The sequence below is a fragment of the Monodelphis domestica genome, chromosome 2 (assembly GCF_027887165.1).
Source record: "Monodelphis domestica isolate mMonDom1 chromosome 2, mMonDom1.pri, whole genome shotgun sequence".
Taxonomy (NCBI): domain Eukaryota; kingdom Metazoa; phylum Chordata; class Mammalia; order Didelphimorphia; family Didelphidae; genus Monodelphis; species Monodelphis domestica.
This window is the reverse complement of record NC_077228.1, coordinates 498,807,203-498,833,338: the sequence shown is the minus strand read 5'-3', so window position 1 is coordinate 498,833,338 and position 26,136 is coordinate 498,807,203. Positions and strand designations below refer to the sequence as shown.

General features: G+C 40.0%; 3 protein-coding genes across 3 annotated transcripts; all 3 read right to left on the bottom strand.

The window, feature by feature from the left end:
- Nucleotides 1–858: 858 nt before the first annotated feature.
- Nucleotides 859–2,412, bottom strand: LOC103097443 (late cornified envelope protein 2A-like). The gene is made up of 2 exons (XM_007485492.3): nucleotides 2,327–2,412; nucleotides 859–1,563 (listed from the first exon to the last, which is right to left on the bottom strand). Exon 2 carries the CDS (start codon nucleotides 1,540–1,542, stop codon nucleotides 1,093–1,095), a length of 450 nt encoding a protein of 149 aa, XP_007485554.2. The 5' UTR covers nucleotides 1,543–1,563; nucleotides 2,327–2,412; the 3' UTR covers nucleotides 859–1,092.
- Nucleotides 2,413–10,409: 7,997 nt separating this feature from the next.
- Nucleotides 10,410–11,932, bottom strand: LOC103097328 (late cornified envelope protein 2D-like). Its single transcript, XM_016429708.2, has 2 exons — nucleotides 11,803–11,932; nucleotides 10,410–11,089 (listed from the first exon to the last, which is right to left on the bottom strand). Exon 2 carries the CDS (start codon nucleotides 11,066–11,068, stop codon nucleotides 10,649–10,651), a length of 420 nt encoding a protein of 139 aa, XP_016285194.1. The 5' UTR covers nucleotides 11,069–11,089; nucleotides 11,803–11,932; the 3' UTR covers nucleotides 10,410–10,648.
- Nucleotides 11,933–18,158: 6,226 nt separating this feature from the next.
- On the bottom strand, nucleotides 18,159–18,872 carry LOC103097215 (late cornified envelope protein 2C-like). The gene has a single exon (XM_016429707.2). It carries the CDS (start codon nucleotides 18,830–18,832, stop codon nucleotides 18,413–18,415), a length of 420 nt encoding a protein of 139 aa, XP_016285193.2. The 5' UTR covers nucleotides 18,833–18,872; the 3' UTR covers nucleotides 18,159–18,412.
- Between the last annotated feature and the right edge of the window lie 7,264 nt (nucleotides 18,873–26,136).

The window sequence follows — 26,136 nt, the reverse complement described above, 5'->3', positions numbered from 1 at the left end:
TCTTTCAGATGAATTTTATTATTAGTTTTTTCTATAAAATAACTTTTTGGTGGTCTGTTGGGCATGGCACTGACTAAATAAAATAATTTAGGTAGAATTGTCATTTTTATTATGTTAACTTAGCCCTCCCATGAGCAAGTGATATTTTCCCAATTGTTTAAATCTGACTTTTTTGCATGTGAAAAGGTTTTTGTAATTACATTCATGTAATTCCTATATTTGTCTTGGCAAGTAGACTCCCAGGTGTGTCTAGAATTATTTTAAATGGAATTTCTCTTTTTATCTCTTGCTGCTGGACTTTGTTGATGATATAGAGAAGTTTTTTTTTTTTAATTGAAAAAGAGGGACAGTACTGGATATGCCTGTGATGTGGGTTAAATGACAGCCGGGACCAGTACTGAAAGGAAAAGGAAAAATAGAGATAGACCATGCCTTCTGCCATCCCCATTTTGAATGAGCCACAAAAATGGCTGGGTCCTCCTGAATCTTCCTGCCAAGTTCTGTCCCTGAGGCTGTCTATTCCAAACCAGACAGTTATCCCTATGCCTGACTAACCTCTTTCTTTTTAACCTGGGTTTGAGCCTTTGTCTTGACCAATAACTCAGACCTAGAAGCACTTATGTTCTCTGTCTGTACTGAGATTTCAACCCTTGGCACATTTTTCCTTTAGGGAAAGGTGGTCATCATAATTAACCGATTACTACACAGACTCTGTGTCCCCTTCTACCACCAATCATTGCCCATGCAGTCCCTGAAGTCATTATTCAGGGAAGTCCTTAGGTTTATTTATGAGAAAGGAGCCTTGAAGGAAGTTCAAAAGGGATAAAACAGAGAAGAACAGGAGACACCTGTGACCAGAACAAAAACTTTATTGTTGCTTAGGTTAAATGAAAAAGAGAGGAATGGTTTCAATTCTGGGGGGGGGGAGTGGAGGGTTGAAATAAAATGAAATGATTGGCCTTGTTTCTCTCCATCTACTAAGAACATCTGAATAGTTCAAATCCAGGAGGTTCCAAAGGCTAAGGAGTGAAAAGAAAAGGGAGCAGGGTCCATTAATAGCTTCTTCCTCTCTTCTTAGATTGGGATACCAGATCAGCAGCAGCCCCCGGAGCTCCCACAGCAGCCTCCAGAGCTCCCACAGCAGCCTCCAGAGCTACCACAGCAACCTCCAGAGCTCCCACAGCAGCCTCCAGACTGCTGGCTGCGCCCACTGCCACTGTCACAGCAGTCAGACTTTGGGCGTCTGTGCCTGTGGGATCTTCTATGGTGGTGGGAGAAGAGGCAGCAGCCTCCTCCAGAGCCAGAGCTGCAGCATCCTCCAGAACTGGAGCCACAGCATCCCCCAGAGCTACAGCATCCTCCTGAGCTAGAGCCACAGCAAGAAGGAGGAGGGCATGGAGCCTGGGGAGGGCACTTGGGTGGACACTTGGGTGGGCACTTGGGAGGACACTTGGGTGGACACTTAGGTGTCTGACACTTGGGAGGACACTTGGGTGGGCACTTCGGGGCCTGGCATTGTTGCTGGCTTTGCTGGCAGGACATCTCTGTGGAAGTTCAGTAAACCTGAAAGACAATATTGGATTTTTTCAGATGTATGCAGTTGAATCCTAAAAACTCTCTTTCCCTGAATTGATTCATGTTGGATGGTGGATTTTTCCTATAATATATTCATATCCAGAAGGAAAAAAAAAAGGTCCAACAAGACAATTCCCTTATCTTAATGAGTTTAGGTTGGAATTTGGGAAGAGGGAATATGTATTTTATATAATTTCAGGAGATTATCAATATTATCTCTGTCTGTCTCTTCCTGTCTCTGTCTCTCCCTCTACTTATGTATAATATGTGTATATATACACACACATCTATATCTGTTGAATCCTGCAGGAACAGAAAAAGTAGATAGAATATTAAAGGTTAAATAGTGTCTAAATATTCTGAAGAAGGAAGGAGAAGACTTCCCCTGACAGGTTGAGGACCTCCTTTGGATTCCAGTTCACTGCAGTTCCTAGTAGCTGAAATCACTGTGTCTCCTCAGTCCTCTTTGCCCAGAGATCAAACCCTTTTCTGGTTGTTTTCTGGGGCTAGCCAAACTGATTCTACATCAGTCTAGAACAAATCCAAAGTTCAAGCTTCTATTTTTTTTTACCAGCCATTGATCTTCTCACTCAATTTAATTCTTTCCTCCTCCTCAGCCTTCTACCCTTCTGCCTTCATCCCCCCTGCAGTCTCCCTTTGTATTCCTCTCTTTTGATGACTGGTACTCTCCTTTCCTTTCCTCCAATACTCTATTCTAAGCCTCCCCATTGGCTCTCAGGCTGACACTCACCTTGATCAGAGACAAGTACAGGAGTTTTCTGCTGAAGAACCAGTGAGTGAGGAGCTAGGGACAGAAACATCTTTTATAGGGCATCCCAGACTCAGTTGTTGGCACGAGACACAGCTCTTTAAGAGTAAGAGTGTCTTTCACAACTCATGGCATGTGTCAGACAATTCCTGACATTCTCTATCTCTCACATGCTGACCTATGTCAGTGTATGGATCATTGAGGTGTCAAGCCTCAATGTTTGGCTGACTTATTTTATAGATGAAGACTCTAAGGCCCAGAGAGGCAAATTCCTTGTTTAAAGTCACAGAAGCAGCAAGTGGATTTACTATTTTTGTTTAGTTGTTTCAGCCATGTCTGACTCCTCATAACCCACTTGTGGTTTTCTTGCCAGATACTGGAGTAGTTTGCCATTTCTCTCTCTAGATAGTTATATCAATGAGAAAATTGAGGCAAACAGAGTTATTTGATGTGCCCAGGTTCACATAGCTAGTAAGGTGTCAGAGGCCAGATCTGAACTCAGGTCTTCCTAATTTCTGGTTTAATGCTCTATCTACTATGCAACCTAGCTGCTCAGTAAGTGGATTATCCAGGGCTTAATAGTCCCTCAAATGAAGTCCATGTTCTTTTCAATATGCTATGCCAAGACATATCTGAGGTAGCTTCTTTAGTAGGAGGGGATCCAGATGATGCTTTTGGTAAGCATATTCTTTGTAAGGATTGGGAATACTCCACTCAGAAAAATTCAGGGAAATCGCTCTGAAATTTGTCATTGGGTAAAAGCTGTGAGACTTCAGTCTCCAAGGCTTTGTCCTCTCCTAGAAATTTTCATGTGGTCCCATGCCCTGTTGTCCCCTATGAGATGCTTGGTGGGAAAGTAGCAAGAGGTCTTGCTTTGGAGTCACAGGATCCAAATTCTAATCCTTACCCTTTCTCTTATTATCTGTGTGAATTTAGGCAACTCAGTTCAATCCCAGGCTTTTGATTCCTTACCTCTAAATAGAAGGGACTAGTTTGATCTCTATGATGTTTCATTTTTCTAGCTTTAATTCCATGTTTGTTTCCTGAGAGCATTTTACTATGTCTTTAGCTTGACCTAAAGTTATTTCTTGGGTCTATAGCTATCTTATACTTCCACTCAACCCCTCCTCAACAGAGACTTTTAAACCCCCCTTCCCCATATCTCTCTCTTCTCCCAGGTCTATGATATACTGATCTCTAATGCTTTAACACACCCTTTTCAGAAAGCAACCCAAAGACTGGAATTAATTAGTTATCTATTCATCAATCTATCTATTATTCCATCCATGCATCTATCCATTCATTCATTCATCTGTCCATTCACTCATCTTTTTATTCATTCATCCTTCCATTTATTCAGCAATTATGTGAGAACAAAATTGTCCACTAAGAGCTTTTGAGGAGATAAAAAGGATAAGACACACTCCATGTCCTTAATGATACTAATAGTAGCTAAAATGTATCTTGCCCATTATGATTTGGTAAGCACTTTACATTTAATCTCTCACTTAAGGTACAGTCCTGGGAGGTTGGTGCTATTTTTATCCCCATTGGATATTTGAGAGAGGTTGGATGGCTCACCCAGGGTCATACAGTTAAGAAGTATCTGGGGCAGAATTTCAACTCAGAATCTCTAAACTCTAATCTAAATAACAAATTGACATATAATTATAATTTAGTATAAAATGGATATTATAAGACTCTATACAATTACACATCAGTGCAGTGAAAGTATTTTTTTATCTCATATCTTCACGAGCATTTGCATGGAAAGAGACTGATTCGATAATACCCAGTGGACAGAGATGTGACTGTGACTGGTAGTGGGTAGAAGGTATGGATTTTAATAAAAATTGGTCAGCAAAAACCTCAATTTCCCACTTCTATGCACTGAAGATAATAACCAAAGATTTCTAAAAATTACAAATGGCCCTCCTTATACAAAGGAATTCCTCGTATGATTCCTTAAAAAAGAACTTTCTTTGTTCACCAAAATCAATAACCTTTCTAAAGTTTTTGTTTTTACATTTAATGATGCATGTCACAAAAGCCCTGCAGATAAAGTCAGTAGATCTGAATCCTGGCTTTGCTCTTTATTCCCTGTGAGATCTTATTTAAATCACTTACATCCTCAGTCTCAATCTGTAACATGAGAGCTTGGATTAGATGGCCTCTGAACTCCCTTTTGCTTCTAAATCATCACCTTTGATCTTATTATTTGATCTGAATATTTGAAGCACTTGTGGATGTCTTTGTACGACACTCACTATTTCCACTGACTTCAGTAATGATAATAATGCTGATGGTGCTGGTGACGTTAAAGGGAATGATGATCAGATGAGATAAAGGATGTAACTGGGTTTTGCCAACTTGAAAGCATGATTTGAATTCCAGGTTACTCTAGATGCCTTTTCATGATAAAGAAGATAACAATGACAATGATGATATCAGGAAAAGATCCAGTCCTCCTTGTCACCTAGTCTCCACCCAACTAGTCAAATACAATTTTAGATATTCAATATAAAATCCATAGTTTGGGACCTTAAGGAAGTTTTAATACCCCTCTCCATAATTATCCTCTCCCATAGAAGATTCAAGCTGGGAGAAGGTTTTATAGTTGGGGGTCACAATTAGTGCATTTTGTCAGTTTGGAGCAAAGAGGATAGTTCAGGTGGTTTACTAGGTCCTTGTGATGTGAGAAGTGAGGAAGGAGTTCCTCTTGATTTTGGGGGTGCATAGGAGAGACCAGGTCTTCAAAGAGACTCAGTATGGAAGGGGCGGGGGAGTAGCTATATTGAACTCTGCCAATAGAAATACTTGGTTATAATAGAAGACTTGAAAAAAAAATTAGGTTAGCAGTAGAACGCTTCTGCATCTGTAGCCTGAATGGCTAGGAAAAGTTGACCACTTTAATTAACCTTTTTCGTCTTCTACTGGGAAAAGTGATGTTGGCGCCATTATATTTAATGAAAGAGGCAGAGAGAATACAGTGTTGAACTTGGATTCAAGAAGACATTAAGTTGCAGCCTGTCTCAATTCCTGCATGAACTTTTTTCAGATTTAGTGGCCTCATCTCTGAAACAAGAATAATGGCACTTATGTTGAAGTTATTGTGAGAATCAGATGAAATCATGGGTGTAGAGTGCTTTCAACCTTAATTGGCTATACAAATGTTAGGGTGATGATGGTGATGATGATGTGAGATCAGTGTGAACTTGTCCAGCTCCATCTTCCTATAGATGGCTCTATGGTTGGGATAGACTTTCCCTCAGCATTCCATTTAGAGGAGTGGGAGCTAACCAATCAAACCATCTTTCACAAAACCTGTGGATGAATGGAAGCCAGAATCAAACAGTCCTACTCTCAAATTTGCCCTCCAGCACCAATGTTGAATGATTTGTACTCTCCTTCAGTATGTCACAAGCTCTACCTCTTCCCTTATCTATTGGAGAACTGTCTGTTTAAGGGATTGAGATATTTGGATTTGGATTTCTTGTGTCTGTCTTGTATCATTTTCCTCTTCCATCTACCAAATGCCCCCTTTTTCCTTGGCTTGGCTCCCCTGGTGAGTTACTCCCTTTTATTTCTTTTTCTCTAAAACTAGTCATCTCTCTGGCTATAAGGAGGCCCTTTTGTTTGTGACTCCTTTTTTTAAAGGAAACTTTGGTTGTTACTTATTTTATAATACTTTTACTTTGAATTTGTAAATTAGACCAAAACTCATCAAATTTTTATCTGTCCCTTTCACCTCTGTCCCACTGATGAAAAAAGGAAACAAGAAGAAATCTTATTATTACTTATTTATTCAGTCTCAGTATTGTCCAATGGAGAGAAGAAGCTATAGGGGAGAGGGTTGGATTGTGTCATCTCTTTTTGAGCACTGTTACTCCCTAAGTAGTACTTCCTGACCAGGACTGAGGCTATGAGCATGAGGCAAAGGACTAGCTTAGATGGCTCAGTGGCCAGGATATGAAGGCTATAATTAAAATATCCTCATTTTCCACTATAATGCTTCTCTCAACTCTTCATCAACTTCAGAGCATCATGGGATCACAGAATGGCCCACATGGATTATCCTGATCAATTCATATCAAAAGGAATCCCTACTATGTCACATCTGATTGGTGATCATTGAGTATCTGGTTACAATTCCATTTTTTGGCATGTGATATTTTTAGGGGAAAGCCTTACCTTGGGGTATTGGATTTGTGCTGGGTTTGGATTTGGGAGACAGATTTAAATATGGATTTTGATAGGGTATCTATTGTGTTCATGGGTAAGTCATTTTATGTCTCTAGGCTTTAGTTTCCTTATCTGTCAAATATGGATGATTACATCTGTAACATATCTCATCAACTTTTAGAAAGGCAATGACTTAAAAAAATTTAATTCTTAACATAAACAAGAATAATTATCATCTATGCTCCTATTAGGCAGTAAGGTGGCCCAGTGGATAGAACCAAGGATTTGGAATTTAAAAGTTCTTAGTTCAAAACCTTCTTTAGGCATTTATTACCTGTGTCACCCTGGACAAGACACCTAAGGTCTCTCAGCCTCAGTTTCCTTTTCTGTAAATTGTTAGCACCTACCTTATAGGGTTACCCAGAGGATCAAATGAGATGATATATGTAAAACAATTTGCAAACTTTAAAGCCCTATTGAAAGGCTAACTACCACTATTGCTATTGTTATAGGTACTTACAGTGACTGGGACAGAATAGATGTTTAACAAATGTCTACTGATTGATTGTTAATAATAAATTTCAAATAAATGAGGAAAATGAAAATGAACAATCATTTAGAATTAGTAGCTTAACTGCTGGGTTTGTACCCCAAAGAGATAGTAAGGAAAAAGACTTGTACAAGAATATTCATAGCTGCACTCTTTGTGGTGGCCAAAAATTGGAAAATGAGGGGATGCCCATCAATTGGGGAATGGCTGGACAAATTGTGGTATCTGTTGGTGATGGAATACTATTGTGCTAAAAGGAATAATAAAGTGGAGGAATTCCATGGAGACTGGAACAAACTCCAGGAAGTGATGCAGAGCGAGAGGAGCAGAACCAGGAGAACATTGTACACAGAGACTGATACACTGTGGCACAAGAGAACGTAATGGACTTCTCCATTAGTGTCAATGCAATGTCACTGAACAATCTGCAGGGATCCAGGAGAAAAAAACACTATCCACAAGCAGAGGACAAACTGTGGGAGTAAAAACACTGAGGAAAAGCAACTGCTTGACTACAGTGGTTAAGGGGACATGTCTGAGGAGAGACTTTAAATGATCACTCTAATGCAAATACCAACAACATGGAAATGGGTTCGAATCAAAAACACATGTGAAACCCAGTGGAATCAGCTATGGGGGGTGGGGGGAGGAAAAGAAAATGATCTTTGTCTCCAATGAATAATGTTTTGAAATGACCAAATAAAATGTTGTTTAAAAAAAAGAATAATTCATCAAATAAAAAAAAGAATTAGTAGCTTATTTTATTATAATAAAGTATATATGATCATTATTTTATAATTGTATCCAGGAACTGGGAATGGCCATTGAGAATACAGTTATAAATATTCACAGAAGGTTTCCTAAAGAAATAAGCATCTATTAAGTACTACTCTGAGCCAGGAACTGTGCCAAGTGCTTCACAAATATGATCTCCATTGATTTCCATAACCAATCTGATAGGTAGCTACCATTATTATTCCTGTTTTACAGTTGAAGAAACAGAGGCTGATAAACATTAAGGGACCTGCCCAGGATCACCTTTCTTTTCCTGATGTTGTCCTCACATGAACTTCAGGTATTCTTTCCAATTGATTTCATCACCTAAAGGAGAATAATGTTTGACTGGATATTGTACCATGAATTGGTGATGCTTACAAAGGCATTAAATGATGATTTATCCTTCTTTTCTGCCTACCTGTGTTCAAATGTGAAAGTCAGGAACAATTCCAGAGTACGGGTAGAGAAAGAGGCCTTTTTCCCTACTCTGGTATGGTTCAAGAACATGAAGATCTATTTGTTCTTATCTCTTTCTTTACATTTACTTTTTGTTCCTGCTCTTAGTGAAGGAATTTGGCACTTTGGTCATGATTGTATGAATTTCAAAAGCTCTGGAGAGAAAACCACCAGAGTTCTAGGAGCCACAGTCCATGCTAGACTTTGTAGACAAAGAGCAAAGAGCAAAGTCCTTTCCTCAGTTTACCAGGGTATCCAAGGAAGCCATAAGGGAGGAACAGTAATACATTCATCAACTGTGTTACACTTAGAAGCAAGTTTGCTCAGGGTGAATATTTCATAAGAACTACTTTAAGGATAGTCTTTTCTCTTCACCAGGGGTTACAGGGATGAGTGGGCTTCCAGATGTTGGGATTGGGAAGAAAGGTAATTTATTGTTGTTATTCAGTTGTTTCAGCACTGTCAGACTCTTTGTAACCCCAGTTGGGATTTTCTTGGCAAACACTCTGCAGTGGTTTGCCATTTCCTTCTCCAACTCATCTTGCAGATGAGAACATTGAGGAAACAGAGTTAAATGACTTGCCCAGAGACACACAAGTGAGGGTCTGAGCCAGGTTTGAAATCAGGAAAATGAGTTTCCCTTAATCCAGGTCTGGTGCTTTATCCACTGCACCATCTAGCTGCCCCTAGCTACTATATTTTCTCATTAAATCGTTTTGTAAAAGCTAATTGACATTAACTTATCAAATACTATGATAGTATTAATTGCTGGCATGTGTCTCTGATATAAGGAAGATATTAATTATTTCTAGAGGCTGATACTGACATGGGGTCTCGAGTGAATAGCAATGGAGAAATACTCTTGGTGTCCCTTAGAGGTACTCCTAAAACATAGTAGGGAGAGGTAACCTTGCTCTGGGGGATCTGGATCACTAAGGTGAGTGAGTGATTGTTGGGATGAGGCTCTTTAGCCCTTCATTATGGGCTACATGGTAATAAAGAATGGATTTATCTTTTAACTTTGGCACATCGTCTGTAGCTTCACCTTCATATACAAATGAATCCATCTCTCCAACAAGCTATCTCTTAGAACAAGGAATAAAAAAAAAGAAGAACCTTTGTACAATCAACCAACAGACAAGTTGAGTTTGACAGTATATACCTTAGTCTACAGCCCTAGGACTTCCATATTTTCAAGTAAGATAAGAAGGCACATTCTTTCATTTCTTTTTTTTTGCCAAGTCCAGTTATTAAATAAAGTATATTACAACACTCTTTTATAATTGAAATATAATTTTGGGACTCCTAGGATAAGAATATTTGAGGAAAAGGGAGAAGGTGAATGTATGTCCAGATAGGTAATCTGTTAGTGGAGACAGAGTACAGGCCCTCAGGGTTGCCTTGAACTCTGGAATTGGGAGCTTCCCATCAGGGGCAGAGGGACGATGATGATGAAGGATGATGGCAGACCTAGTAAACACTACAAATTTTCTAAGATTTGGAGGCTATAATCAGTGAGACAGGGCTAGCCCAGTGCCAGAAAGAGGACTTTTGTAAAGAATAAGGTGGACAATATTGGATATGGCTGTGCTCTGAATCAGACAGATAGCCAGGACTTGCGCAAAGAGAGAATGTAAGGACAGATCATGTTATTATTTAGCCAGCCCAACCTTGATTGATCCCTGAATCCCTGAATCTTCCTACCAGGCTCTGTCCCTTCAGACTGTCTCCTCCAAAGAGAGGACTGTTTTCACATCGAGGTAGCCTCTTTCCTTTTCACCTGGGCTTGAGCATTTCTCTTTCCCCTGTAACTCAGAACCAGAAGCCCTGTCCTTTCTGTCCTAAGGTTTCAAGCCTTGGCACCTTTTGCCCTATAGGGAAGGATGGTTATTATAATGAACTGATTTCTACATACTGTATGTGTCCCCTTGGGTCTGAATAAAGAGAACCTCATCCCACTCCCCCAATCTCCCAGCCCTACCCACAGCAATGCCAATCAGGGCAATCCCTGAAAGCACTAATCAGGGAGGTCTGTGGATCAATTAACAAGAATGGAGCCTTGAAGGAATTTATAAAAAAGGTAAGAACAGAGACGAGAAGGCAACTGTAACCAGAAAAAAAGAACCAAAATTTATTGTTCCTTAGAGTAAATGAGGAAAAGGAGGTTGGTTTGAAGTCTGGTGGCCTGAGGAAAAATGAAGCCCTTGCTTCGCTCCATCTCCTAAGAACATCTGAACGGTTCAAATCCAGGCAGTTACAGAGAAGGCGAAGGAGTGAGGAGAAAAGGGAGCAGAGTCAATGAATGATCTCTTCTTTTCTTCTTAGGTTGGGGTATCAGATCAGCAGCAGCCCCCAGAGCCACCACAGCAGCCCCCAGAGCTCCCACAGCAGCCTCCAGAGCTCCCACAACAGCCTCCAGACTGCTGGCTGCGCCCACTGCCACTGTCACAGCAGTCAGACCTCTGGTGCCTGCGCCTGTGGGATCTCCTGTGATGGGAGAAGAGGCAGCAGCCACCCCCAGAGCCAGAGCTGCAGCATCCTCCAGAGCTGGAGCCACAGCATCCCCCAGAGCTACAGCATCCTCCTGAGCTAGAACCACAGCAGGAAGAGACTGGAGGAGGGCATGGAGCCTGGGGAGGGCACTTGGGAGGGCATTTGGGAGGACACTTGGGTGGGCACTTAGGTGTCTGACATTTGGGAGGACACTTGGGTGGGCACTTAGGGGCCTGGCACTGCTGCTGGCTTTGCTGGCAGGACATCTCTATCTGAATTCAGTAGACCTAAAAAAACAATATAGGATTTTTTTAGGTGTATGAAATCCAGTATTAAATTTTTTTGCCACCTGTTGATACATATAGTTTTTACTTGGAACATATTAGTATCCAGAAAGAAAAAAAGGTAAAATAATTCCTCTATTAAAATGCATTGAGATTGACATTGGCATTGAGTGAATATGCATTTTATATCAATTCAAGTGATCATCAATTTTCTCCCTATCTCTCCTTGTTTGCCCTTTTTCACTGTATTTTCCTTTTGTATGTATATATACATCTATACCTGTTGAAAATAGCAGAACTGGGAAAAGCATATAGAATCTTAAATATTATGTATCGGTTTGTGTCCTAGAGAAGAGAGTGAATGACTTCTCTTGACATCTTAAGGACACTTTTTGAATTCCAGTTTATGAACGTTTCCAGAAACTCCCTTTCACCATACTCACATAAACATTTGACCCTTTCCTAGTTGTTTTCTAGAGAAATCCAAACTGATTCGCCAGCAGTCCAGAACAAATCCAAAACACAAGCTTCTATTCTTCACAAGCTGATTTGTTTCTCACTATGTTTAACTCTGTCTTTTTCTCAGTCCCTTTATCAATCCTTCCCATCCTTTCTACCGTTGCCCCACTTCTCTCTTCCCCTGCTTGATACACTCCATCTCTCTCCTCCAACTCCCTGCTCCAAGCCTCCCCCTGGACTCTCATGCAGACACTCACCTTGATCAGAGACACCGACAGGAACTCTGTTGAAGAACCAGAGTGGATGAGGAGGCATAGGCAGGAACACCTTTTATAGGGCATCCCAGGCTGAGCTATTCACATGTGACCCAACACTAGGAGGAAGTGTCTTTCCCAGCTCATGATATGTATCAGAGACATTCTCTAACCTCTCACATACTGAACTCTGTCAGTGTATGGATCACCGAGGTGGTGAGAGATGTTAGAAGTCCTCTGGTCTGGCTGACTCATTTAATAGATGAGGCCTTGAGAGGCAAATGCTTGTGTCATGTCACAGAAGTAGTAAGTGGATTTGTTGTTCTTCAGTTGTTTCAGTCGAATCTCATTCTTCTTGACCTCACTGGGGGTTTTCTTGGCAAAGATAACTCAGTGGTTTGACATTTCTTTCTCTATCTCATTTCACAGATAAGTAAACTGAGGCAAATAGTGATTTACTAAGAGTTAATCAGCTAGTAAGTGTCTGAGGCTGAATTTGAACTCATGTCTCCCTGCCCACATTCCTTTTTATTTTTAAATTAAATATCCAATAAGAAAACCAATTATATCTACCAAAAAAAAATTCTCCTCTATCCCAAAACATTTTTCCCTTTTTAAGGCAAGTACATCTAAATGAAAAATCCAAGTCCTAAGGCTTTCTCCTCATTCATAATTGTTTCATCTTGAATTTGTTCTTTTGAACTGGGTCAATAAGTCCTTGAATAGATTTACAAGTTTAGAATTTCAGCAGTTGTAGAGCAATAAACTGGGCTAGATTTCAACAAATGAGATGAAGGCAGATTATTTCACTGATCTTCTCTTACAACAGTCATTTTTAATCAGTATATGCCCTCCTCACCACCCCTGGTACTCTATCCATTGCATCATATAGCTATCCAATAAATATATTAGCCAGAGCTTAAATCATGATCTCTCTAAATGAAGTCCTTGGTTTTTTCTTTATGCCATGCCAAGGCAGATCTGAGCCAACCTCTCTAGTAAAGGGGAAATCCAAATGGTTCTGCTTTCCATTAGGCATATTCTTTGTAAAAAATGGTAATATTATGCTTAAATAGCAGTTTAGGAAATGGCCATGATGTCTAGTCAAAGGGTAAAAGCTCTAGGGGCATCAGTCATTGAATCTCTGTCTACTTCTAGAAATTTCCATGTGTCCCCATTCCCTGTTGTCCTGTATGAAGTGTGTGGTGGGATAGTGGAAAGAACATTTAAGAATCATAGGACCCAAGTTAAAATCCTCACTCTACCTCTTATTAACTGTATGAGTTAGGACTGAGCAAGTCACTTCAACTTCCAGGATTCCCATTCCTCATCTCTAACAGGAAGGGATGGAAATACATGACTTCTAAGATCTTTCCATCTTTATAGCTATAATCCAATGATAGTCTCATGGGATCGTTTCACTTAATTCTTACCTAGTCTTATCACTTTGGGTTACCCACCTTTTACCTCCACTTTTACACATTACCACCCCTAAACTGAGACCCTCAAACATGGTCCCCTATAATTGTTTTGTAGGTCTAAGACAAATTCCTCCCCAAAGTCCCCAACTTCACTTTTTCATTGAGCAAACCAAAGGTTGGGAGTAAGTGGTCATCTATCTCTCCATTCATGAATCCATCTATCCATTCATCAATCCATCATGTCATTTCTCTATCCATCTATCCATTCACTCAGAAACTAGCTGAGGATAAAATTCTCTACTAAACATTTCTGAGAAGAATAGAGATGAATGAGAGACAGTTCCTGTCTTCAATAATATTATTGCTAAGAAGCCTTCGGGGCAGGATTCCAACTCAGAATCTGTAATCTAATCAAGAGATAACAAACTCACAAATAACTGTCAGATAAGGCAAATACCAGAAGAGGTATACAGAATCCATCCTATAGAATGTTAGGGCAGTAAAAGTTAAAAAAAAAAAATTTTATATGGGTTTACCAGAATTATCTACATGGATGAGGTACTTCCTCGTGGGAAAAGGTTGGAAATTAGTTTTTCTTCACTCTTGGAATAATTCTTTTCTGGTTTTGGCCCCCTCAGTATTATTTTTATGACATATCTACATAAATGTCCCCTATATAATAATCTTCCCCCATCATAACATGTTGACTTCTATTATATGGAGAAATATTTTAATGCTTTTTCATTTATTGAATACCTAGGACTCCATCGTGACCTTGGAATACATTGGGGTACATATATCTTCCTACCCTTTCAGCATACTGTCATCTTCTGGTCAATCACTTGTTCATTCTCTCTGTCTCTCTGAGTCTCTGTCTGTTTCTGTCTCTGTTTGTCTGTCTCTTAGACACAACCACATAAAAGCTCATGCTCCAAGTCAAAAGTTAGTAAGACAGATGATCTCCATCTTCTTTCTTCTATGTACCCTGGAGAAAATTCTTCCACCTAAAGTAAGGGGGAATGGGAGATCCAGGACACAAGGCACTGTATTTCACTGTTGGGATACACCAACTTATCCAACTTATCAGTCCTGTCCCAAATCTTTAACTGGTATTTTGATCCATGTGTTTATGGATGGTCTCTGTACAGTGTTTTTGTATAAAATCAATTATCTGACAGCCCCATAGACAGAGCATAGAAAATGACTGTGATTGGGATGGGTAGGGGGAGGAGGCATGGATTTTAAGAAAACTTGGTCTGTAAAAATCTAAATTTGCCATTTATTTGAACTGTAGGGAATAAAAAAAGATTTTTCTCTCTGTCTACAAAAGGTTCTTTCCTATTCAAAGGAATTTCCAATCTAATTCCTTAAACTGTTTCCCCCACAAAAGAACTTTGCTGCCCAAAACAAGCATCCATTTTAAAGGTTTTTGCTGTTACAGTTAATGTTATGTGACATTATGGCAAAAACCGTTGACATAAAACCAGGAGATGTGGATCAGAATCCTGGCTCTACTATATATTCCCTGTGAAACCTTGTTTAAATCATTTACAATCTCAGCGTTTCAATGTCTTCATCTGTAAAATGGGTGCTTGGATTAGATAACCTCTAGACCTCTCTTCTGGTTCTAAAGTCCTGATCCTTTGATCTTATTATCTGAAATGAGCTACATCTGTGGATGTCTCTGTAGAATTCCCTACATTCCTTCTGACTTCAGTAATGATGATGATACTGATGGTGCTGGTGATGTTAATTTAAAGGGAATGATGATCAGATTTGATAAAGGATGTAACTGGGGTTTGCCAACTTTGAAAGAACAATTTGAAAGCCTGATTATACCGAGTACCTTTCCATGATGGATGAGATAGCAATGACAATGATGAAAGCAGGAAAGGATCCAGTCCTGCTTGTCATCTAGTCCCTGCCCCACTAGTCAACTACAACTGCAGACACTCAATACAAAGTCTATGATGTAGAATTTTAGGGAAGTTATAAGAAACCCCTCCATACGTATACTTCCCCATGATAGATTAGAGCTGGGAGGAGGGTTTAATGCACAATGAGTACATTCTGTCAGCTTGGAGGAAAGGGGATAGATGGTTCAGGTAGTTTCTGTGAGTTCCTCTGATATCAGGAGTGAGGAAAACATTCCTCATGTTATTATTTGGGGATGTGAGAAAAAAAAAAAGTCTTCCTAGAGGAGGATCCTGGGGAGTAGTATTGGGCTCTGCCAATGCAAATATTTTGTCAATAACAGGAGAGGTTGGGAAAACCAGGCTGGAGTAAGTAGAAAGCCTCTAATTAATATCCTAGATGGTTAGGAGCATTGTCCACTTTAATTAATCCATTTCTCCCTCTGCTGGAGGGAGGGTGGCATAGAGGATAGTGCTGAACTTGGAAATAGGAAGCCTGAGGTTGTATCCTGTCTCACTTACTTAGTCATCTGTGTGAATTTGGATAAATTATTGACTTCTCAGCCTCAGTGCCCTCATCTGTAAAACAGGGATAATGGCACTTACCTCACAGAGTTGTGGTGAAGATCAAAGGCCATCATGTGTCTAGTGTGCTTTCAAATTTTCCTTGCTATACATACATATGCTAGGATGATGATGATTATGTGACATCAGATCCTTCTTTGTGTATTTCACTCTGTAATAGGAGCTTTACCTCAGCATTCCCATTCAATTGAAGGGAAGTTGGTCAAAAAGACATTCATCAAACTATTGGTTTGGAGAGTGACACAAGAGCAACAATCTTATAGTTTTAGGGGCATATAGCAGCTCTGTGGGTTGAGAGACAGGCTAATAGATCCCACATTCAAATCTAGCTTCAGATACTTCTTAGTTGTATGACTCTAGGCAAGTCACTTAATCCCCAATGCTGAGCTTCCATACTCTTTTCTGTTGGAATGAATACACACTATTGATTCTAAGGTAGAAAGTAAGGTTTAAAAAAGAAAGAACCCATAGTCTTACCCTCAGAATTGCCCTCCAACACCAATTTTACATGACTCTACCTCAGTATCACTTCTGTCACAACTTCCTTGTCTGTTGGGGAGTGCTCTGTGAAGTGGTACCAATTTTTGGATTTCTCTTTCTTGTGTCTACTGGTTCTCACTCTCCTCCTCTAGTTACCTATGTTCCCATCCTCTTGGTCTTATCTTCTCTGGTGAGCATTGCTTCTTCTTGTTTCTTGTCCATTTTTTCTAGGACTGGTCAGTCTTCTGGTTATAAAAAGACCCTTTCGTTGGTGGCTTCATTTCCTTCAGGAAATCTTAATTACTTGTTTCTAATAAATTGAATTTTTAAATGAAACCCAAATCCCCAAAATATTTTCTGTCCTCAATCTCCCTTCCATTGAAGAAAAAGCAGAAAAAAATGTTTATTGATATTCATTTATTACAAAATTGGCATTTAAATGTTACTAGAAGTCAGCTAAAAATTAATGTGTCATCCTAGTAGAGCCGTCTTAGTCATGCCTCTTTGAGAAAAAGGACTGTGAGGCAGTGGGTTGGATTAGGTGACCTCTAAGAAGTCATTCAGTACAGTGACTGCCCTAGTAGCTCTTCTGGACAGGCTCGATGCTGTGGGCATGTAGCAAAGGACTTGCTGGCTAGTTGCTTCAGTGACCAGGATTTGAAGGGAATAACTAAGATGCCCTCATTTTCCTGAAATATTTCTCTCAACTATGCATTGGCTTCACAACATTATGGGATCACAGAGTGTGAGAGTTCAAAAGGGGTGGAGTGACCATAATTCCTAGGAGGCATCCCTAGAACATAGTAGGGCAGATGTAACCTTGTTCAAGAAGGCATTGATTCATGAGTAGGAGTGTCCATTGGAATGAAGATCACCAGTCCATCCCATGGGTTATATGATAATAAAGAATGGATATATCTTTTAACTTAGGTATACTTTATTTGACTTCACCTTCATATCCAAATGAATCAGTCTGTTGTCTCCTACCTAGTGAACTGTTTCTTAGAGCAAAGAATAAAAAGAGGAAAAGAAGAAGCTTTGCTAAATCAACCAACAGGCCAACTGAGTCTAAAAGGAAGTGCTGTATTCCAGACCCAAAGACCTCCATACCTGCAAGGAGGAGCAGAAGGTGCATTTTTTCATTTTTCTTTTTTGTTACCAAGCCCTGTCATTAAATGGGTTATCTTATAGTGTTGCTACTTCAGCTGAAATACAACCAAGCTAGGAACCCTGGGATAAGGAGAGGTGAGGAAAGGAGAGAAGGGCACTCTATGTCCAGAATTGGGAGCATCTCATTAGAATGAGGAACAGACACACAAGGACAGATAGCAGAGGGACAATGGCAAATCCTGTAAAAACTGTATATATTTTTATATTTGGGAACCAGAACCAATGACAACCTAGGGCCAGAGGGAGGACTTTTTTTTTCAAGACTCAGTATTGGATATGCCTGTGCTCTGGGTCAAACAAATATCCAGAACTACTATGGAGAAGGAAAGGGTATATAGGGGTAGATCATATTTCATTTTAGCCACCCCAACCTTCAGGGATCCAGCAGAAAGGACTAGATGCCCCTGAATCTTCCTACCAGGCTCTCTCCCTTGAGACTGTTCCAACCAGAGATTGTTCCCACACTTGAGCAGCCTCTGTCCTTTTCACCTGGGCTTGAGTCTTTCCTCAGGAACTCAGGGCCAGAGGCATCTGTGTTCTTTGTCCTGAGGTTTCAAGGCTTGGCACATTTTGCCCTTCACAGAAGGGTGTTTGTCATAATTAGCTGATTTCTATGCAATCTCTGTATTTGTCTGTTTGGGTCTGAATGCAGAGAACCTCAACTCAGCCTCCCAGCCCTACCACTAATAATCACTGTCTGGATGTTTCCTGAAGACATTAATCAGGGAAGTCAGTGGGTCCATGAATAATAAGAAGGGAGCCTTGAAGGAAATTTTAAAGGGGAAAAAATAGAGAATAGGAGGCAGCTGTGACCAGAACAACAACTTTTATTGTTTTTTAGGATAAATGAGGAAGAAGATGGCTTGAATGGGGAAGGGGGCAGAGAGGGTATTGAAATAAAATAAAGTGATAGGCCTTGCTTCTCTCCATCCCCTCAGAACATCTGAACATTTGTAATCTAGGAAGTTATGTAGGAGGCTAAGGAAAGAGGAGTAAAGAATAAATGAATTGTTAGTTTTGCTCTTCTTAGGTCAGGACACCAGATCAGCAGCAGCCCCCGGAGCCACCACAGCAGCCACCAGAGCTTCCACAGCAGCCTCCAGAGCTCCCACAGCAGCCTCCAGACTGCTGACTGCGCCCACTGCCACTGTCACAGCAGTCAGACCTCTGGTGCCTGCGCCTGTGGGATCTCCTGTGATGGGAGAAGAGGCAGCAGTCACCCCCAGAGCCAGAGCTGCAGCATCCTCCAGAGCTGGAGCCACAGCATCCCCCAGAGCTACAGCATCCTCCTGAGCTAGAACCACAGCAGGAAGAGACTGGAGGAGGGCATGGAGCCTGGGGAGGGCACTTGGGTGGGCATTTGGGTGGGCACTTGGGTGGACATTTAGGTGTCTGACATTTGGGAGGACACTTGGGTGGGCACTTAGGAGCCTGGCACTGCTGTTGGCTTTGCTGGCAGGACATTTCTGTGGGAGTTCAGTAAACCTAAAAGACAATATAAAATTTTTTCAGATGCATGAAATCAGGCCTTACAAGCTTTCTATACCTGGAATTTATCTATGATGTGATAGTGAATTTTGACTAGAACATATCAGTATCCAGAGAAGAAAGGCTTAACAATAATTCCAGTACTGAAGTTCATTGAGTTGGAATTGGAGTTAAAGGAACATGTGTTTTACATCAGTTCAGGATTATTAATATTTTCTCCTTCTTTTTCTTCCTGTTTGTCTTCATCTTTCCTCCTTCTATGCCTCTCTTTTTGTATGCATAAGTGCTTATAAAGCTTTTGAGAATTTCCAAAATAGGAAAATAATGTTGAATATTAAAATTATATAATGGTATTTGTGTCCTAGAGAAGAGAGGGAATGAGTTCCCTGAACATCCTCAGGACACCTTTTGAATTTCAGCTCATGAAAATTTCCAGAAACTCAGATCATTGTTCCTTTCTTTCCACTGCCCTCACACAGACACCAGACCTTTTCTAGTTGTTATCTGGAGACAGCCAAACTGATTCTCCATCAATCTAAAACAAATCCAAAATATGAACTTCTATTCTTCACCAGCCATTGTAGTTCTCACTCATTTAAACTTTCTTCCTTCTCATCCGCTCTATGCATCCTTCTTCATCCACTCTGCTGTCCCCCTTTCTACTCTGTTCCAAGCCTTCCCCTGGGGTTTCATGTAGATACTCACTGTGATCAGAGATACGGACAGGAACTCGGCTGAAGAACCAGCGTGAGTGAGTGAGGAGTCAGAGGCAGAGACACCTTTTATAGGTCATCTCAGGCTGAGTTGTTGGCATGAGACCCAGCTCTCTAGGAAGAAAAGTATCTTTCACAACTCATGGCATGTGTCAGACAATTCCTGACATTCTCTAACCTCACATGCACTGACTTATGGCACCACATGGATCACTGAGATGATGAAGGATGCTAAAAGACCTCTAGTCGGTTTGACTAATTTTATAGATGAAATGAAGTCCCTGAGGGATAAATGCCTTGTGTGATGTCACAGAAGTGGTAAGCGAATTTGTTGTTATTCAGTCATTTCACATCTGACTCTTTGTGACCCCACTGGGGCTTTCTTGGTACTACAGTGGTTTGCCTTTTTTCTCTCTAGATCATTTTATAGATGAGGATGCTGAGAAAACCTTACGTGACTCATCCAGAATCAAACAGCTAGTGTGTATCTGAAGCTATATTGGAACTTGGGCTTTCCTGACTTCATGCCTGACTCTATTCCCTATGACATCTTGCTGTACAATAAGTAGATTACTGAAGAGTGAACCTGTGCTCCATCCTAAATGAAGCACGTATTCTTTTCTTCATGCCTTGCCAAAGCAGATCTGAGGGAACTTCTCTTATAAGAGGGGACACAGATAGTGCTTTTCAATTAGGCATATTATTTGGAAAGACTGGTTACTCTGTTCAAATAGTAGTTTAAGGAATTGCCATTAAGTTTAGTCATTGGGTAAAAGCTCTGGGCTTCAGTCACTAAGCCTCTGTCTACTTTAAGAAATTTCCACGTGGCTCCATGCCCTGTTGTCCTGTATGAGATGCAAAGTAGGAAAGTGGAAAGATCAGTGAGGTTGAAGTCAGAGTCTCAGTTCAAATCCTGATGCTCCCTTATCCCTCTTACTACCTTTGTGCATTAGGGTAAGTCACTTTAACTTATCAGGCTCAGATTCCTCATCTGTACAAGAAGGAACTAGATAACATATCAACTCTAAGATCTTTCATTTTACTGCTAAAACCCCAGGATTGTCTCCTGGAATAATTTCACTTTTTCCTTAGCTCCATCCAGACTTATTTTACCTCCACTCCTCTACACCACCACTCCTGAACAGAGATCTTCAAACTTGCTTTCCCATATCTCTCTCCTCGGTCTAAGACACACCTCCCCAAACCCTTAACATCCCTTTTTTATAAGACAACCCATAGAGTGCATGTAAGTAGCCATCCATTCAACCATCTATCCATTCATCCACCCATTTATTCATCCAAAATTCATTCATTTAGCAATTATCTGAGAACAAAATTCTCTGCTAATAGCTTCTGAGAAGAACAAAAGGTGCATGAGACACAGTCCTGTCTTCAATAACATTTTTGTTAAGAAACATCTGGGGCAGGATTTCATCCCAGAATCTGTAATGGTATCAAGTGATGAGAAATTTAGGGGGCAGCTGGGTGGTTCAGTGGATTGAGAGCCAGGCCTAGAGATGGGATGTCCTAGGTTCAAATTTGGCCTCAGATACTTCCTAGCTGTGTGACCCTGGGCAAGTCACTTAATCGGTATTGCCTAGTCCTTATCACTCTTTTGCCTTGGAACCAATATACAGTATATACAATATTTTTAAATGTAAGGTAAGGGTTTAAAAAAGAGAGATAAGAAATTCACAATTAACTGCAATTCATTGTAAGATAAGGTAAATAACATAAGAGGCATACAACAATCCATGCTATGGAATGTCTATGTATAGTCACCAGAAGCATCTGCATGGATGAGGTACTTTCTGATGGGGGCAGGTTTGAAATGAATTTTACTTTACTTTTAAAGTAATATATTATCTGTTTTTGTCCCCATTGGTATCATCTTTATGTCATCTTTATGTGTTTCCTAATTATTTCTTTTTTTATTACCTTCTTTCATTATAACACATTACCTTCCCAAACCCTAAGTTGATTTTAATTTATGTATGTATAGATGGTTCTCAAATAGCATTTTTGAATCAAATAAACTATCTGGCAGCCCTATGAATAGAGACTGAGTTAATATCCAGAAGCCAGAGACGTGACTATATTTGGACTTGTTAGGGGTAGGGAGCATGGATTTTAAGGCAACCTGGTCTTCAAAAACCTAAATTTGCCAGTTATGTACACTGAATCTGAAAAAGGAAGATTATTTTAATTACAAAAGGATCCTCCCCAATTCTGAGGATGCTGTCCCCCTCCATAAAAAGAACTGTTAGGGTCAGATGCAGATCAAAGCATACTATCTTTCACATTTAGTTTATTTATAGTTTTATTGGGAGAGTTTGGTTTTATGTGAGTTTTCTCTTATAAAAATGACCAATATGGAAGTATGTTTTGCATGATAATATATGTATAATCCAGATCAAATTGCTTACCATTTCTGAGAGAGGAGAGGGAAAAGAGGGAGGATGACAATTTGAATCTCATAATTTTGGAAAAAGTATGTTGAAAATCATTATTACATTTAATTGGGAAAATGAAATATCATTGAAAAAAAAGGTCTTCTATTTAAAAGGATTTATAGTCTGACTCCTTAAGAAAACAGCTTCCCTTGATCACTAAGACCGGGATCAATTTTAAAGTTTTGCTTTACTTTTGTTTTTACATTTAATGTTGCGTGATACCTTGGCAAAAGTCCTGCAGACAAAGTCAGGGGATCTGGTTAAGAATCTTGGCTCTGCTATTTATTGCCTGTGAGACCTTGTAGAAATCATTTACATTCATAGACTCAATGTGTCCACCTGTAAAATGGGAGTGTGGATTAGATGACCTCTGATCTCTTTTGATTCTGAAATTAGTATACTATCTTATTATTGTAAGTGAATTATACTTATGGGTATCTCTGTGTAATTTCCTGTATTCCTACTGACTTCAATAATGATGCCAATACTGATAATGATTATGAAGGTAAAGGGAATCATGATCAGATGTGATAAAGGATGTAACTGGGTTGAAAGCATAATTTGAATGTTGGATTACTCTGGATGCCTTTCAATGATGAAGAAGATAGCAATGACAATGATGATATCAAGAAGGATCCAGTCCTACTTGTCACCTAGTCCCCACCCCACTAGTCAACTATAATTGTAGACAGTCAATACAAACCTTAGAGAAGTCTTAGGACTTTTCTTCTCTTCATGATAGACTATGGCTGAGGGTGGGGTGGAAAGATTCAGTGGTTAGGTCATATTTAGTGCATTCTGTTAGTTTGGAAGCAAGAGGATAGTTCAGGAGGTTTCTCTGTGTCCCTAGAATGTCAAAAGTGAGGGGTTTCCCCTTGTTTTTGTTGAATGGGCTCACCTCTGTGCAACCTTCCAGCAGTGTTATTCCCCAAGCAACCCTTCCTGGCCAGGGTTAATGCTATGGGCATGTAGCAAAGGATTGGCGAGCTAGCTATCGCAGTGGCTAGGATATGAAGTTTATAATTAAGATATCACCATTTTCCACAAAAATGTTTTTCTCAACTCTGCATTAACTTCAGGTCATCATGGGATCATAGCATGTTACCGTTCAATGGGGTCCCATTGATCATGCTGGCCAATTTATAACAAAAAGAATTTCTTCTATACCATATAAACTGGTGATTATCCAGTTACAATTCCACCTTTTGGCATGTGATATTTTTAGAGGAAAGCTTTACCTTGGGGTGTTGAATTTGTTCTGGATTTGGATTTGGAAGACCTAGATTTAAATATGGATTTCTGACGGTATCTGTTACGTTCATTTGCTGTCTCCAGGCTTCAGTTTCCTTATCTGTGATAACATATTCTACAATGTAATTTCTACATAAATTCTACAATGTAATATGTTCCAAAGTGATTTCCTTTCTATTAGATGAAGTATGTAGAATCTACATATATGTATTTATGTAGTATGTAGATTCTACAAACTTCATCAAATTTTAGAAAGGAAATTACTTTGGAACCATAGTTCCATGGTTGTCATTTATATGTTCCTGTTAGGCAGTAAGTTGGCACAGTGGATAGAGTCAAAGACTTGGAATTTAAAAGGTCTGAGTTCCAATTCTCCTTTAGGTACTTATTAGCTGTGTCACCTTGGACAAGGCACTTAGGATTTCTCAGCCTCAGTTTTCTCTTCTGTAAATTGCTAGCACCTAACTAATGGGGTTAACCAGAGGTTCAAATGAGATGATACATGTAAAAGAATTTGCAAACCTAAAAGCCCTATTGAGATGCTAACTACTACTATTGTTATTGTTATAGGCACTTCACACAGTGACTAGGACAGAGTAGATGCTTAATAAATAAATGTCTACTGATTGATTGCTAATAATAAATTTCAAATACATGAGGAAAATTAAAATGAACAATAATTTAAAATTAGTAGTTTATTTTACTATAATCAAGTGTATGTGATCATTGTTTTATAATTGTAACCAGGGACTGGGAATGGCCATTGAGAGTCCAGTTATAAATATTCACAGAAGGTTTCCTAAAGAAATAAGCATCTATTAAGTACTACTCTGAGCCAGGAACTGTGCTAAGTGCTTCACAAATATGATCTCCATTGATTTCCATAACCAATCTGATAGGTAGCTACCATTATTATTCCTGTTTTACAGTAGAAGAAACAGAGGCTGATAAACATTAAGGGACCTGCCCAGGATCACCTTTCTTTTCCTGATGTTGTCCTCACATGAACTTCAGGTATTATTTCCAGGTGGTTTCATCACCTAAAGGAGAATAATGTTTGACTGGATATTGTACCATGAATTGGTGATGCTTACAAAGGCATTAAATGATGATTTATCCTTCTTTTCTGCCTACCTGTGTTCAAATGTGAAAGTCAGGAACAATTCCAGAGTACGGGTAGAGAAAGAGGCCTTTTTCCCTACTCTGGTATGGTTCAAGAACATGAAGATCTATTTGTTCTTATCTCTTTCTTTACATTTACTTTTTGTTCCTGCTCTTAGTGAAGGAATTTGGCACTTTGGTCATGATTGTATGAATTTCAAAAGCTCTGGAGAGAAAACCACCAGAGTTCTAGGAGCCATAGTCCATGCTAGACTTTGTAGACAAAGAGCAAAGAGCAAAGTCCTTTCCTCAGTTTACCAGGGTATCCAAGGAAGCCATAAGGGAGGAACAGCAATACATTCATCAACTGTGTTACACTTAGAAGCGAGTTTGCTCAGGGTGAATATTTCGTAACAACTACTTTAAGGATAGTCTTTTCTCTTCACCAGGGGTTACAGGGATGAGTGGGCTTCCAGATGTTGGGATTGGGAAGAAAAGTAATTTATTGTTGTTATTCAGTTGTTTCAGCACTGTCAGACTCTTTGTAACCCCAGTTGGGATTTTCTTGGCAAACACTCTGCAGTGGAGATGTCATCCATGATAGATTTTGTAGACAGCTGTGCCTACAGAAGAGCAAAGTCCTGCTTATCAGAGTTTGCCAGGGTATGCAAGGAAGCTCTAAGGGAATTCATTTATCCACTGTGTTACACTTGGAAATGAGTTTGGTGGGAGTGAATACTTTGTAGCAACTGCTTTAAAGGTATGTCCTTTCTCTTCACAGGGATTATAGGGATAAATGTGTCTCCAGTCGGTGGGGTTGGGAGAAAAGTTTATGTTTCTATTAATTTGTTGTTGTTCACATGTTTCACTAGGAGCCACAAGTGAGAGCTGGGTGTCAGGTGGGGGTCAGAGGCTGGAGAGTTGCCCTAGGAGGGCACGACAAGCCCTCCATACCAGAGATACTAACCCTCCCTGACTTTTCTTGACCCCATTTGTGATTTTCTTGACAAAGATTTTGACGTGGTTTGCAATTTCCTTCTCCAACTCATTTTATGAAATGGAAAACTGAAGCAAACAGGGCTAAGTGATATACCAAGGGTCACACAGCAAATGAATGTCTAGGGCCAGATTTGAACTCAGCAAGATGAGTTTTCTTGACTCCAGGCCTCTACTGTACCATCTAGCTGCCTCTAGCTATATGTTCTCATTAAATCCTTTTGTAAAAGGTCATTTATGTTAATTTATTAAATAATACTGTGGTATTAATTGCTGGAAAGCATCAGTGATCAAAGGAAGGTATTATTTTGAGCGACTGGTATTATTTTGAAGATGTACTGAAATGGGGTATTAAGTAAACAGTATTAGAGAAAGATGCCTGGCACCCCTTAGAGGTGCCCTTGTGCCCTTAGGACACAGTAGGGGATAGGTAACCTTGCTTTGGAGGATCTGACTCATCAGTAGGAGTGAGAACTGAATTGAGGATCCCTAGATAATTAGTATGGGCCACATGAGGTGTTCAGGGAGGGGTAGTATCTCTGGTTTGGAGGGCTTGTCGTGCCCTCCTAGGGCAGCTCTCCAGCCTCTGACCCCCACCTGACACCCAGCTCTCATTTGTGGCTTCCAGTAGCTGCTAGCATGCGGCAGCGGCCACACCCCAGGCAACGGCTTCGATGGGCCGGCTAAACCTTGTGAGGGTAGCCATTGGGTCGTCGACCCCTGGTGAACCAGGGCTTTGCTCACCCAGCATGTGAAGACTGCTTCG